The sequence below is a fragment of the Hordeum vulgare genome, chromosome 6H (genome assembly GCF_904849725.1).
Source record: "Hordeum vulgare subsp. vulgare chromosome 6H, MorexV3_pseudomolecules_assembly, whole genome shotgun sequence".
NCBI lineage: Eukaryota > Viridiplantae > Streptophyta > Magnoliopsida > Poales > Poaceae > Hordeum > Hordeum vulgare.
The window spans coordinates 65,962,250-65,976,786 of record NC_058523.1 but is presented as its reverse complement, the minus strand read 5'-3'; the positions used below and the strand labels follow the sequence as shown (position 1 = coordinate 65,976,786).

The window sequence follows — 14,537 nt, the reverse complement described above, 5'->3', positions numbered from 1 at the left end:
CTGATGAAATTCTTACTCTCACCTTCCTGGCACAACCACAAGGTTTCATAGATTTATAAGACTCGTCGGATCTTGTTGAGCCGGATTTTCTGCATATAATTCGCCAGAACACCTTGAGTCGGTTATTATTTATTATCATCCATTACTCATTTAGATGGTTTGATGTATGTTTTTGTTAGCCCAACAGGTTGGTGATCAAAATCTTTACTTACACGGCGGGTCAAGCATCATAGGCTCCCCAAGGGCGGCACAAGGTTTTTTAAGGATCACAGAAGAGTTCCGCAACAGGCATAAGCAAGGGATTGTTTTCTACAATAACCTATTACATGGCTCGGATGGCCAAATCAGTAAGATCTATTCTGCTGGTGCCTCCGGGTCAACTTGCCTTGAGCTCTGGCCGACTTCAAGTTGTAAATCGTCCAGTACCCAATTACACTTGGATAGAGCGGCAAATTTGTCTTCATAATTCAAAAATGACGAGAGATCCGCCTCCAAATCAAAAGGGTTTTTGGGCCGACGAGGAGTCAAGCTGGTTGTCACAAAGGTTGGCCGGTTTACTTTCTTCTTCTTGTCGTCATAAGCGGCTTGGTACTTTGACAAATCCAAGCTTGCTGCTAGCTGAGTCGCCGCCAAGCGTGATTCCTTGACGACACGCTGATAATCATCTTGAGTAAATTCTGACTCGTCGTCCTTGAGCTGTGGGAAGCCTGCTGCTACTTCTTCGGGTTTCAGTTCTGGAGCATATGCCAAACACTGATTTAACGTAGTTAGCGCCCCTTTCCGGGCGGCTGATCGGGTTAGATCACCTATCTGAGGCGGAAGGGTAGATAAGCAGCCAATCATCTTTTTGATTGATGTGATTGGTTCCTTGGCGCCCATCAGTGCCTTCACGGTCAGCACGCTTCCAGTATACAACTGCTCAGTCAATGTGTAAATCGCCTTTAACTTCAAGATACAGTCGTCCTGAAGATTGGCGGCTCTCGGGCCTGCATAAGGGACAATAATGGTTAGTGCTTTTTTCACACTAATTTTTTCTTTTAAAAGATACAAAAACAGGGATTCCTTCTTACCGAATATGGCCTATGTCATGTTGGAGATATGTTTCTTTAAACCGGCCAGCTCTTGTTGCACGGCTTCCTGTTTTGTTTCAGCCATTTTCGCTCGCTTTAGCGTGGTGGCCTAATCAGCTTGAGACTTCTTGTTGGCGGCTTTCATCTTTTCCATTTCAGCTCAGATCACCTGGTATTTTTCTTCTGCTTTAGCCCGCGCGTCTTGCTGGTCGGCTAAACTTTTCTTTAAGTCGCCCAACATCGACTCAGCTTGGGATAGAGCTTCATGTCAACATATTATCAAGGGACAAGTCTCATAATTATTGCAAGCAACACCCCTGACACTTGGGGGCTAATGTATAATCTTTTAGACAAAATTATACCACATCAAGACCCCGCTCATCTTTCCAAAGATGACCCGGCCCCTGGGGGTTACAGGTCGAAAGTTTTTTCTACATCAAGACCCAGATCATCTTTCAAAAGATGACCCGACCCTTGGGGCTTACAGGTCAAAAGTTTTTATACATCAAGACCCGGCTCATCTTTCAAAAGATGACTTGGCCCTTGGGGTTAAAGGTCGAAAGTTTTTCTACATCAAGATCCGGCTCATCTTTCAAAAGATGACCCGGCCCTTATGGGTTACAGGTCGAAAGTTTTTTCTACATCAAGACCCGGCTCATATTTCAAAAGATGACCCGGCCCTTGTGGGTTACAGGTCGAAAGTTTTTCTACATCAAGGCGTACCTCATGTTTATTCTTCATCATATGGAGCAGATTCTTCTCGATTTCATAACTTGTTTCCAGGCGACTTGCGAAGCCGGAGCAGAGCTCTTTAAACTCAAGTTTTTCATATTGAGAAAGTTTGGCCTTGGAAATTTTATGTCCGGTGGAAGGATGGGACGATGTTGATACATGTTTCGATAAGATTGCCGAAGCCGGCTTAGAGAAGCCTGTACCAGTAATGATTACAGCGTCAGGATCTTCAGCCGCCTTCAACGGATTTGGCGGGTTGGGCGCTTCCATGCCTTCCTTGGGAGAACTTGGAAGGTCAACTCGGTCATCACATATATCTTTTGCCGGGTTAGCACGAGCCGGTGCTGGGTTTTCTTTAAGTTCTGGAGCCGGAGTGGAAGTTGAGCCGCCAGTTTTTCTCTTCTTCGCTTTGCGCTCTAAGGAAAAGCGGGTCATGCTTAAAGCAAGCATCATTATCATCAGGAAGGACATATGTATTATAAGGACTTACCCTTGTACGCGAATCATTGGCGGAAGGGCCGACATCACTGAGTCGCCTGACGAAGGGGGAGAAGTCTACAAAAGTAATATCTCAAAATATGAGCGAGTTACAAGTGTGATCCAAAAGAAAACAAAGGTGGACATTGATAAAGGATACCTCATTTTGCTGTTTCTTGGTAGGGGTTTTTACTGGTAACCCCGACACCAAATCTCCTGAGTGGCTTCGAGTCTTCTGAAAGGAAGCGTGTTGCGCCTTCTTCAAGAGGAAATTAGTGTCCAGACAAGCATTCGGGTGAGACATGGGAACTTTCCCACAAACCCGCCTGGCCGGTTTAGGCAAAGGAGAAGATGAGTCAGAAGAAATAGAAATTACCTCTACGGCGTCATCCTGGCTTTCGTTATCATCATTCTATACATAGAGATGCAGAGATGTAAGCACAAATTGGAGCAAAGGGCGTCAAGACAAAGAAGATAAAATTTTACCTCTAAAGACGGCTCGCCGACTTGGGATTCCTCCACATCAAACGATTCGGCGATGGCGGTTTTGTTTTTACCCTTGGTTTTCCTCTTTGGAGGCGGTCTGGCTTGCTTCAGGGCCATATTTTTCGGCCTTTTTGACCAGAATCGGTCACCTTTCTGAAGTGGAATTTTCATTATGCAAGTCAAAATCCGAGTAAGTCGGAAAGAATGAACCAAGGGCGGGTTAAATTATTTACCTTAGGAGCCGGGTTAATCTTGCAGAATGGCTTAAGCCCTATCTGATTACACTTGGCCAAGGCCTCGCTGGTTAGCTTCTTGATGATGGTCACAATGTCTTCCTCTGTGAGTCTTGTGCGGAAGTAGCATTGGGGGTGGTCCAAACTACCATCAAACTCGCACATCAAGCCGTCTCGGCGACTCAAGGGAAGGATGCGCCATTCCACCCAGCAGCGGATCAGATCAACTCCAGTAAGACCGTTGTTTGTTAAAGATCGTAACTCGGATAGCACTGGAATGAAATCCGACTCCTCCTCTTCGGTGAGCTTGTCTGGAAGTTTGAAGTTTGTGGGCAGACGTTCCTTCCTATAGCCGAGGAGTTTGTTTTCACCCGGAGGGGAAGTGTCACGGTAATAAAACCAAGACTCACCCCAACCTTTGGGATGGCTAGGCATGGCGAATGACGGGAATGAGCTATCCCTGCGTCGTTGAACATTAACACCTCCAAGTTCTAAGCTAGGACTGTTGGAGAACTCGGTCTGGCGATTCAGATGGAAGAAGTACCAATACAAAGGGACCGATGGTTCCATTCGCAAGTAAGCTTCACAGAATACTTGGAACTGGCACATGTTGCTGATCGAGTTGGGGCCCAGGTCATGGAGGCGGACGTTCATGAAGGCCATAGCATCTCTGAGGAACTTTGATCCTAGCGGCTTAAACCCCCGTTCGAGGTGCTCAGCAAAAACAACTATCTCCCCTTCCTTCGGGTTGGGAATTTCGTCGCCTAGTCCGGATCGCCATCCGATGACTTCCTTCGGATCAAGGTTCCCTGTCTTTACGCAATCCTCGAGGAATGCGTCGTCAACTTTGGTTGGGAGCCAGTCGGCCTTGAAAACGCCACCCATAGCTATAAAGGAAAAGGTCACGGGTAAGTTAACCCGCCGAACACTTGTTGAGTGGCTAAGAGAATCTATTAACCCGCCGAACATTTGTCGAGTGGCTAAGGGAATCTATTAACTCGCCAATAAGGGACTTGCTCTGGGCACAAGGGCGACTTAGGAATTTCCTATTACTCAGAGAAGGTATCCCAGGGCATCGAAGAAGTGCGGTAAAATGATGAAGTCTGAATCTACAAACAGGTTTCTACACAGCAGGCAGTGAAATATAGATCTACGAACAAGTTAAAATGAACGGAAAAGGCCTGAATAAGGTGAAACAGGCCATGGCTAGGGTAAATACAGTAAAGGTGATCTGACCAAAGCCTTCTTGGTTCCTCAAACATGAGTTAATCGATTGAGGATACGGTCGATGCTACCGTGCCTATTACTACTATGAATCAATCAGCATATGTGGAGGCGTTCGAGGTGTTCTAAGAAACCGGCAGACGACGAACATTGAGGAGCTAAGACCTATTTATAATGGCGAAGGACTGACCTGGTAATGGCGTTTGAAAGCGACCGTGGGAGATCCGCGGTGAATGTTGCGTCCTTGGTTGGCTCGGAGATGCGTCGGACGCGGTGGCCAGTGACGGAGTTCCTTGGGCGGCGACGGAATTCTTGGTGCGGTCGTGAGGAAGAAGAGGCAGACGAAGTGAGTAGGTGGAGATTCTTTTCGCTCCCTTTCCCGAGCCTATTTAATGGGTCAGGCGCTGGAATTGAGGCGCCTCGCGCGGGAACCGAAAAGACAAGTTAAAGATTCGCAATAATAGCGCCAAGATTTTCGGGATATCTGTGCCGCGAGATCCGTTGAGGATTGCGTCATCATTTTTCCGATATTAAAGAGATAAGATGATGTCATCAAGAAACGGTTCAGCGACTTGGATATTTCTGTGAAGGATGGTGGCTTAAGCGTATGATGGATCAAAGGAGTGGAATGAGTAGCCCCTAAACTAGGTAAGAGTTTACTGACGTGAACAGGTTCAAGTCAATCTGGGGCCTAATGTTGGGGATATTATCTGCGACGTGACCCGACATAGTTGGGCCGAGTCACCAAGTGGGCGACTCATCCTTCGGCGATTCAAGCTTTGGCCCGGTAGGCCCGGGAGCTGGATGGCAAGATCTACGTGGAGGATCAATTATTGGGGAGGTCTTCGGTCTTGGAAAGCACGACGATTTAGAGATAGAAAGAGTCATGACTTGGGTTATGGCAAGGACTCTTGTAAACCCTAAGGCCTCGACCTGTATATAAAGGCGAGTCCCTGGAGGGGAGAGGACATGTTAGAAATCATCGAAAGCTAGGTGAGGCGAGTTACGCCCTCTTTGTAATCAAAACATCATCAATACAACATAGAGCAGGATGTAGGCTTTTACCTCCTCAGGAGGGGCCGAACCTGGGTAAATCTGAGTCCCGCTCCCTTTCAACCCCTTTGAGTCGCCACCAAGGTGCGATGGCTCCATCATTAAGTCCTTTCACTAGGACATCTACCGTGACAAAACCACGACAGGGAGCCTCGCGGGAGGGTCCCTACCGAGGGATCGATCCTGACTAGAACATTCGCTCCAGGGGCGTGAGCGATCGTTAGATAGTTATCGTCGTCCTTGGCATTCTAAATGTACTTTTATAGATATTTTTGTCTATAAACATTATCAAAGTTCTCAAAATCTATAAACAGTACTCCCTACATTCCTAAATATAGTCTTTAAGAGATTTTACTATGGGACTACATACGAAGCAAAATAAATGAATCTATACTCTAAAATATGTCTATACATACATTCGTATGTAGTCGTTTAGTGGAATCTTTGAAAAAACTTATATTTAGAAATGACGGAAGTATATTATAAACCTCTTGTTCCGAGAATCTCATGCATGTAACAAACATAAACCTCTTGTTCAGATAATCTCATGCATCATAATGGGTTGAATAATTAGGTGAGTGTCCATGACTTCATCTTCTATGTCACAAGCAAGAAATCAGAATGAATTTCAAACATCTCGGGGGTCTTGGCTGGGCCGCAAACATTGACAAACTTGGTTTTAATTTACTGTAAATCCAAAACAATTCAAAAAATCATGAAACTTGGCATGTTTTCATGACATAACACATAATCGTGGTAAAAATTTGTCAATTTGGTACAATAGTCTTGGCACAAGCCCCTTACAAATAATTGGACGTGCCAACTTAAAATATATTACCATGGCAACTAAAATTTTGCCATGAAATGTATAATTATCATCATACAAGTTTTTCTCTCCACATTTACCATGTTGTGTGGTATAGGAAATTTATATTTTATTGCATGCAAAATTATATACTCCCTTCGTTCCTAAATATAAGTCTTTTAAGCGATTTCACTAAGGGACTACATACGAAGCAAAATGAATGAATCTACACTCTAAAGCATGTCTATATACATCCGTATGTATTTCTCTAATGAAATCGCTAAAAAGACTTATATTATGGAACGAAGGGAGTATATAGTAAATACTATTCACCGTCGAGGATGCAGAATAAGTTATTCTTCACCCAAGTTAATTTTACTATTGTTTTGTTAATAAATTATGTTTGATATATAAATAGTTGCATTCATATTGATTCAGGACGTAAAATTTGACGTGAGAAAATAAAATTATAGGTCACAACTTCAGAAAAAATGCTTTTTATGTACATTTTGCACTATGATTTTACGTTCGTAACTTTACGTAACATATAATATTTTTATGGCAATTATATACTTTCTTATGTTTTCCTTTTACGTGTAAAGTATAATAAAATTTATGGAACGTAAAATACAGCACATTCATACTAAAATAGAGAGGATGAAGTATAACTATTACTCACTCGGGGTGACAAATATCGCGACTCTATATACATGTATATATATATATTACCATAATATGACATTTTCATCCTCAATCAGAAAGTGTAATTTGGGCGTGGCACGTGTGGCCGTAAAGGGGAGCCTGCGGGAGGCTCCCTGCCGAGCGATCCTGACTGGAACATTCGCTCGAGGGACCCCGTGAGCGATCGTCACATAGTTATCGTCGTCCTTGGTATTCTAAATGTACTTTTATAGATATTTTCCTCTATAAACATTATCAAAGTTCTCAAAATCTATAGACACTAAACCCCTTGTTCCCAGAATCTCATGCATGTAACAAACATAAAGCTAACTGACTATAATGCACTATTTTTTCAACAAATGAACGACGCATGCATTTCTAGGGCGGCAGTACTAGTCTCGCGCGCGGTCCATCATGCCGGCATCCGGGCGCTGGTGAGCTTGTTGCAGGACGAACACACAGCAGTCTTATCGTTGGTCATCGTGAGCCTGGACAAGAAGGCAGGCGGCGAGGCGAGCGTCTCGGCGAGCTCTCGCCGGAGCCGCGCGTTGTCCTCGCTGAGACGCTCGCACCACCGGCGCAGCAGCTCGCAATCGAGCTCCGTCTGCTTGAGCTTGGTGCGCGCCCTCCTGTTCTGGAACCACACCTCCACCTGCCTCGGCTTCAACCAGAGCTGCCTCGCAAGATCGTGCTTCTCACCCTGCAATTCAAAAAGCATTCCGATCAGACTTTCACAACGCGTGCAAATTCAGAGCAAGAAGATGTACGGAAATTAGAAGGTATGGACGTACGTGGGAGAGGACGTTGTGCGCGCGGAAGCTGTCCTCCAGCAGCGCGGCCTGCTCCACCGTGAGCCTGAGCTTCTTCCTCGTCGCGTCGCCGCGGGACGCGTCCCGTCCGTCGTCGTCGTCGACGTCGCTGCTGTCGTGCACCGTATTGGCCCTCTTGCTATGCTCCCTTGACGTAGCAACGGCACCGCCCGCACCGTTCTCTGGTTCCTTGACACCCTTCCTCTTCACACGTTTCACCGCTTCGTTCTCCGGTGATGTCGCGGGCAGCAGGGCCAGGACCGTCGGCGGTGGACGGCTCGCAGCGCCGATCACGAGGGACAGCCTTGTGTCGACGAGCTCCACTACCTCCTGCGACACCTCCATGGCGCCGCCGCTAATAGTCGTAAGGCTAGACATGGCAGTATACGGAGCCGAAGTTAATTTGCTATAGGTTGAAGGAGATCCAAGGTTGCCTGCCAACTTCATAGGATGATAGGGGTTTCATGGCCAAGGCTTTATAAGCGGCTTACCTACTACACATACGCACGAGACACTGGACATGGTCGTACCGCACGAGCGGTTTCGTGCGCGGGTTAAACGAGACAATTAGTACTGCATGGTTTTTCTTTGATTGGGTGATTAATGTTTGGTTGGACCAAGGGGAACAAGTCAGTTCATATTCGTAATTAGTCGTGAACAAACGCTACTACGAGTAATGACTAAAATGAATTATTACTTCGGTATTTGGCGTGACAGTTTTGGTAGACCATCCTCTGTCAGGCTCGCTCGCAAAAGTCTAGCAACAACACGGTCAAAATCTGCTTTTACTTTCGTAGTAATACGTGGAAGAAATTCGGCAAGTGTTGGCGTTTCTGGAACCATGATCGGTCCATGATGTGCACACCATTGACCTGCATGTATGAAGTAGTGAACTAATTGTATTGGGCAGAAATGAATTAACTAATATATTCGATAAATAATTTGGTGTATATTTCAGGGCATTTTTTTTTGAGGTATGACTAGATTTTCATTAACACAATATACAAAAGCAGATGTTTATAGTTTCATATTATATATATTTAATATTATAAATGCTGATATCTTTTAATATCATAAAGTTTGGCTTTACACAAATAATATACGCGGTGTAAAAAAATGGAGGGAGTACTCACAAATATCCTATCCTTCTGAGTTCCTTCGAGATATTGAGTCAATTTGAGATTGACGAAGTCATCATAAACGTCTTCGAAGTTGACAAAAATGTCTACAGAAAAATGTGAGTATCGATGTTACTATACCTCCGTCACGGTTTAGAAGACACGATTAAATTTACGTGCATTTTCACAATAGAAAAGGTTTAAGGCGCATTGCATTTACTCCTAGTAGCAAAGTAGTATTTCGTTGTACTATTTTTATATGCATACGTAGTGTGAATGCTATTTTTCAACTCATTTTACAACTAATCAATAACCACCTAGGTTCTACAAATTTCCATACACGCTTTCTAAACCGTGACGGAGGGAGTAAGTTTAGAACTGAAACCCTTATGAGGTGAAGATACCATTGTTCTCCTTAGCATGCAATCACAGATTGATTCGCGTAAAACTAGTTTTTATATTGATGACAATTAACTAATCTCATCCTATTCAACATCAATATTATGATGTTCATTTTTTATTTTTATGTTTCCTTTCCTTCTGTTTCTCGACTCCTTTACGGCATTCTTTTTTTTACAAAATGTGCATAGGTACGTGCGCAAGTGTGCAACTCCATTTCTGGCGGCCAATGGGCATGCAGTTCGGTACATCCGGCGGAGTTGCACACAGGTGTACGAGCATGCAACTACGGTTGCACCCGATCGCCTCACCTGCAGCTGCGCAGAGCCGGAGGCCTGCAACTATAGTTGTACCCCGGTATGCTATAAAGCACTGATACTTCAGAAATCTATGTATCGTCGTTCAGTACTTTGCAGATACTTCGATACGTCAGATACGGTTTCGATAAGGATATCCCGAAGTATCGTCTTTTTTATTTTAAAAATAAAATATTTTTTATTACAATATAGGTATTCTCGAAGTATCGCCGTTGAATATTGCTCATGCCTTGATTTATCGTTGATCTGTTTATATAGATAGTGAACATGTACTGTGTTGATGTAGTAATTTGATAAAAATGCTATTTAAGGATCCTGCTTGTTGGATAAAAATGCTTGTTGACCCTATTGACTTGCTGCTTGTTGATTTTTGTGGTTTAAAATTACTTGTTGATGTTGCTGCTGCCTCCTATTGCTAGGAAAGAATATACAACTATAAATCATGGTATCTTTTAGCTTTCTTTATCATCATTTGAGCATTAATTATGTGTATTGCTTGCTGATTTTTATTATCGTCACGTTCATAGGTAAGAGTTGCTATATATTTATCGTTATGAGAATAAGGAGCTCAATAAATATTGTGCTCTTTATATCGTTATCAAGAAAAAAGTTCTAAAACGTTGGAATAATAGTAGTAGCCCATTTCATTCTTTGGCTCTCACTCGTGCAATCCAAGGTTCCTCTTTATATATGTTTATCAATTGACAATCTTAAGTTTTTAATTTTAAAAGGTTCGTTGATTTTATGTTGTCATGTTAATAGCTATTATAGTCCAAATTAGATTGGGTTAGTCTATGGCCGTGTTACCCCTTTGATGATAGTAAGATTTTTAAAATAAGAAATGAAAAAGTATGAAAGCAATTAGGCAACAGTGAACGGTATTTTGATTTCATCTCATATATCTTATTATGTTAGTTTTTATTATGTATTATTTTATCATTATTTATGCATGTTTGCTGTGTTACCGTATTGTTGTTTTTAAAAATTACTATATTTCGTATCGTCATATCAATGTCACTCTATCGCGGCGGAGTTGCACACAGGTGTACGAGCATGCAACTACGGTTGCACCCGATAGGTTCACGTGCAGTTGCGCAGAGCCGGCCGGAGGGCGGGCAACTTTACTTGTGCTCCGGTATGTTGACGTGTAATTGGAGGAACAGAAGCCTGCAACTACAATTGGGCGCGGCCGAACGAGCATGTAAGTGCAGTTATGCGCCCTGTGGAAAACACACAAATGTTATGAAGCAATATAATAAAATATTGGATATGTAGTTACAAACTGGCGCTCGGAAGTGCAACTGCGGTTGTACACGACCATGCGGATGTGCAAATGTAATTGTGGGCGACACATGATAAAACTTACGTTGTCGAATAGAAAAAACTAGAAGAATCAATCCGCATAAATCTCTTCATACAAGCAAGTAGCGTAAAAGTTAATTTAGACGGTTTGTGATGATTAGATTACACTATTATTTTCATATAAACATAATTAGCGAATCCTTTTTTTTCTTGTATAAAGTAATAAAAATAAAAATAAAAAAATAAAAAGATGGAGACCCTTGTATGACCAAATTCACAGTTTTGACCCTTTATGTTAACTTTAGCCCGATCTGATTCGTTTGCAAAGAAAACGAATCTGATTCTTTTTTCTATCGCCATCCTACGGTAGCTAGTGACGGAGCTTGAGACAAAAACATGAGGAGTGGGGGTGAGCTTCAGGGTGAAGGGGGGTGGGACGGGCAAACATAAATTTTTTCAACTGATTTTAGTGAAAAATAAATCTAATACAAAGTTGTATAGACTTGATATGTTTGAGCTAGGGGGCCATGGTCCAGGTTGGCCCCCACCAAGCTCCGCCATTGGCGGTAGCCATTCACACCTTATTGTCACTCCCTGTGACGATAGGGTCGGGTCAACACTGACGGCGTCGTTTGACCCTGCTGACCTGATAGCGTCATCTACGTTGATCCGATCCTTATCGTCATAGAAAATGACGATAGAATATCGATGTCTATCATCACAACAGGCGGTGGTAGAAAAAAGATTAAATCTAAATCTGATAGGCTAAACAATGCTAAAAAGACCAAACTCCTTTTCTTTCATGGATGGACTTGAATAAGGATCCCTTCTTTCTTTTAATATACGTGTACGGCATCTGCGTGTCGACATGCAGCACACAGTGTTGCTGGCCGCACGAACGTCATGCACGGACCGCCACATAGGAATTGCATGGACAATCGGGCATGCAAGTGTGAACTAAACGCAGGACCGGAAACCAGCTCGTGCATGCATCCATGGACCGGAACCGGATAATTGCTGCGCAGGCATGCTGCAGCCACGTTCAATTGTGCAAAGGATGGTCAAATTTCGCCTATACATATGCACACGTACGTACAGACGATTCTCATAACTTACCACAAGCGGACAAATTTTCTGTTTTAACCTTTTGTACTAACAAAATCACAAATTAAATTTATTTGTGAATAAACTTTGATATTTTTTTTTGTCACCCCAACATCTCTGTTGTTCAGCTTACATAAAAAACGCCAAAAACTTCATTTATGGTTTCTGATCCGTTGACCGTTAACCGACTAACGTGGCAAAGGATCAAACATCATGCATCCTAGCATCTTGTTTTTGACCCGTACGATCGGACCAGACATCAGAGTTCATGACGTTGGTATCGACTGATTGTGCAGGGCACATATCAGACTTCAGGATGCATGACGTTTGATACCGTCTTATCATGCGGGCTAGATATCAAACGTTGGGTGCATGATGGTTGGTGCCAGCGGGTTGTGTGTGGCAGGGACGGAACGTTAGGGTTCTTCGCAGTTCGACGTCAGGATGTTGGCGTGACTAAAAAAGTTAGATTCAAAATTTATTTACAAACGAGATCAATTCAGGATTTTGTTAGTTAAAAGGTTAAAGAAATTATCCCAGACACAGTGTATTACACTGTAGTAGGACCGCCTACAGGTTGTGTACTTGGACGGCATTCCTTACTCCATACACACGGTTGATCGGCCGTGCCTCTCCAGCCACAATCTGCTGTAGCCGATGGCTATTCTCTGTCGGTTTCCCGGAACTAGCTTACCGTCAAGTGGCGGTCGTGTTGTCCTGCTGAAAAACAATAAAAAGAATATATAAGCAGTCAAAGATATGCATATGATGATAAGAATATATCTGAGGCAGTCAAAAGATACTCATAGGATGATGTGACACTCGGTACGTACGTGTCACGGTCACGTGCTTGGTCCTCGACCCTTGGTGCCGAATCATACGCAAACGTAGGCACATACGTGTCCAACTTTCTCTTTTGGATAAGTCCGGGAGTGACCTCAAACCTGCAAAAACCATCGCTATAGGTAGTTTACAGGTATACATGAGTCCCCATGTCTGGGCTAGTCTTAGCTGCCGTGCCCTGTAGATGCAGGTATGCATGCTACTCCCTCCGTATCTAAATATAAATCTTTTAAAATATTTCATTAGGTGTCTACATACGGAGCAATAAGTGAATCTATACTTTTAAATATGTCTATATACATCCGTATGTAGTCTATTAGTGAAACCTCTAAAAAGACTTATATTTAAGAACGGAGGGAGTAGAATAGAAGATCATGTACGAAAAGTGCTTTGCAGCTATCGAGCTTCACAGCTTTTGGTATTTGAAACTTTTCTAAAACACACTTTTGGTACTACTAAAACAAATTTGAAAAGAATACGTAAATACATATATGTATTCCTAAGGCCCAGTAAAAATCTGGAAAATAAATACTTTGTATTTTGGGAAACACAAAAAAGAGAAATTTCTGACAGAAATGGTACCTTTTTCTCTTATACACTGTTAGAAATTTGTCTTTTTCTATAACACAAAATAAAACGAGATTTCTACCAAAACTTGCCACGGGTATTCAGAATGTGTATATGTATCCCTTAAAAAAACTTTTTTTTTGAAACTTCAAAAACATGGATTCTAAAATGTTCAATTATAGAGAGCACTGGAGCTCGGGTGCTGCAAATCCTCACTATCATCATATTGTGATATACGTACACGTACCGTATGAATACATTGACTTGTATTCGACAATGTTGTGTAGAGGCACGTGCCCGTGCCAGTCAAACCCTACATCTTGTTCGCCAAGGTACACCGCTCATGTCATCCCCGATTTTGTACTTGACTTGAGAACAAAAAGTCCAAAGGACTAGTCCAACGAGATATGTAGGGTTTGACTTCTCGTACGGCCAAGCTAACCTAGTCGGTACCACTTTAACCGAGCAGAAACCACCCATGATATGATGGTCCTGTTTGATAATCTTATTTTGTTAGCATAGGGCATTAAGGCCTAGTTTTTTTGCCAGAATATGGTGATTCTCCAAGAATCCGACCCCTCCCAAGCTTCTGTTAGAATCTTGAAGCCTCATTTATTTTACAATTCTATATAGTTAGGGTCTAATTAGACAGGATTGTAAAACAAATGGAGATTAAAGATTCTGGAAGAAGTTGGAGAGGGATCGGATTCTAGAAAAATCCCCAGATTCTGGCAAGAGAATTGGGCCTAAAAATGTCTTATATTTTATTACGGAGGCTGTATTATATTTTAGACTTCATTAAATATATGAGTTTCATCGAATCAATAAGACCTAGTGTCTCAATATTGTCTGGGGTCCTTTTCGCAAAAAAGGAGACCTAGTGCCTTGGGAAAAACATACTTTGGGCTCCGCCATAAAAATTTTAGAAACCCAACATCCACTACGTTCAATCACAAGACCTCCCGGTCCAAAAAAAAGTTTGCCGGGGAGCCGTTAGTTAGCCAGCGTTTCTTTAGAAACCTCATAGCGAAAACTCTCGCTCGTCGCCCTTTGATGTGTTATCATCCGCCGTCACGTATCACGCTCTGAGTGTATTTCAACGCGTTTTCGGGTTTTTAGACTGTTTTTTTATATTTTTTGGTGTTTCGTTTTTTCACCTGTCTTTCTTAGTTTTTTTACGGAAAAAAATTTCAAAGTTTTTTCAAAGAAACATGTGTTCTGTTTTTTTTCGCAAGAGACACGGGTTTGCTTTCGTGAAAGGCATGATTTTACTTTCACGAGAGGCACAGCCGTGCATCTTGGAAACGAAAACGCATT

General features: G+C 42.7%; 1 protein-coding gene across 1 annotated transcript; it reads right to left on the bottom strand.

The window, feature by feature from the left end:
• Window positions 1-7,173: 7,173 nt before the first annotated feature.
• Window positions 7,174-7,915, bottom strand: LOC123406365 (putative homeobox-leucine zipper protein HOX26). Its single transcript, XM_045099875.1, has 2 exons — window positions 7,553-7,915; window positions 7,174-7,461 (listed from the first exon to the last, which is right to left on the bottom strand). The coding sequence occupies exons 1-2, from the start codon at window positions 7,913-7,915 to the stop codon at window positions 7,174-7,176; spliced, it is 651 nt and encodes a 216-aa protein (XP_044955810.1).
• Window positions 7,916-14,537: the final 6,622 nt, after the last annotated feature.

Coding starts and splice junctions, on each gene's coding strand:
- LOC123406365 (XM_045099875.1), bottom strand. CDS start 7,915: ATGGAGGTGTCGCAGGAGGTAGTGGAGCTCGTCGACACAAGGCTGTCC. Junction 7,462..7,552: donor CGCACAACGTCCTCTCCCAC/GTACGTCCATAC, acceptor TTTGAATTGCAG/GGTGAGAAGCACGATCTTGC.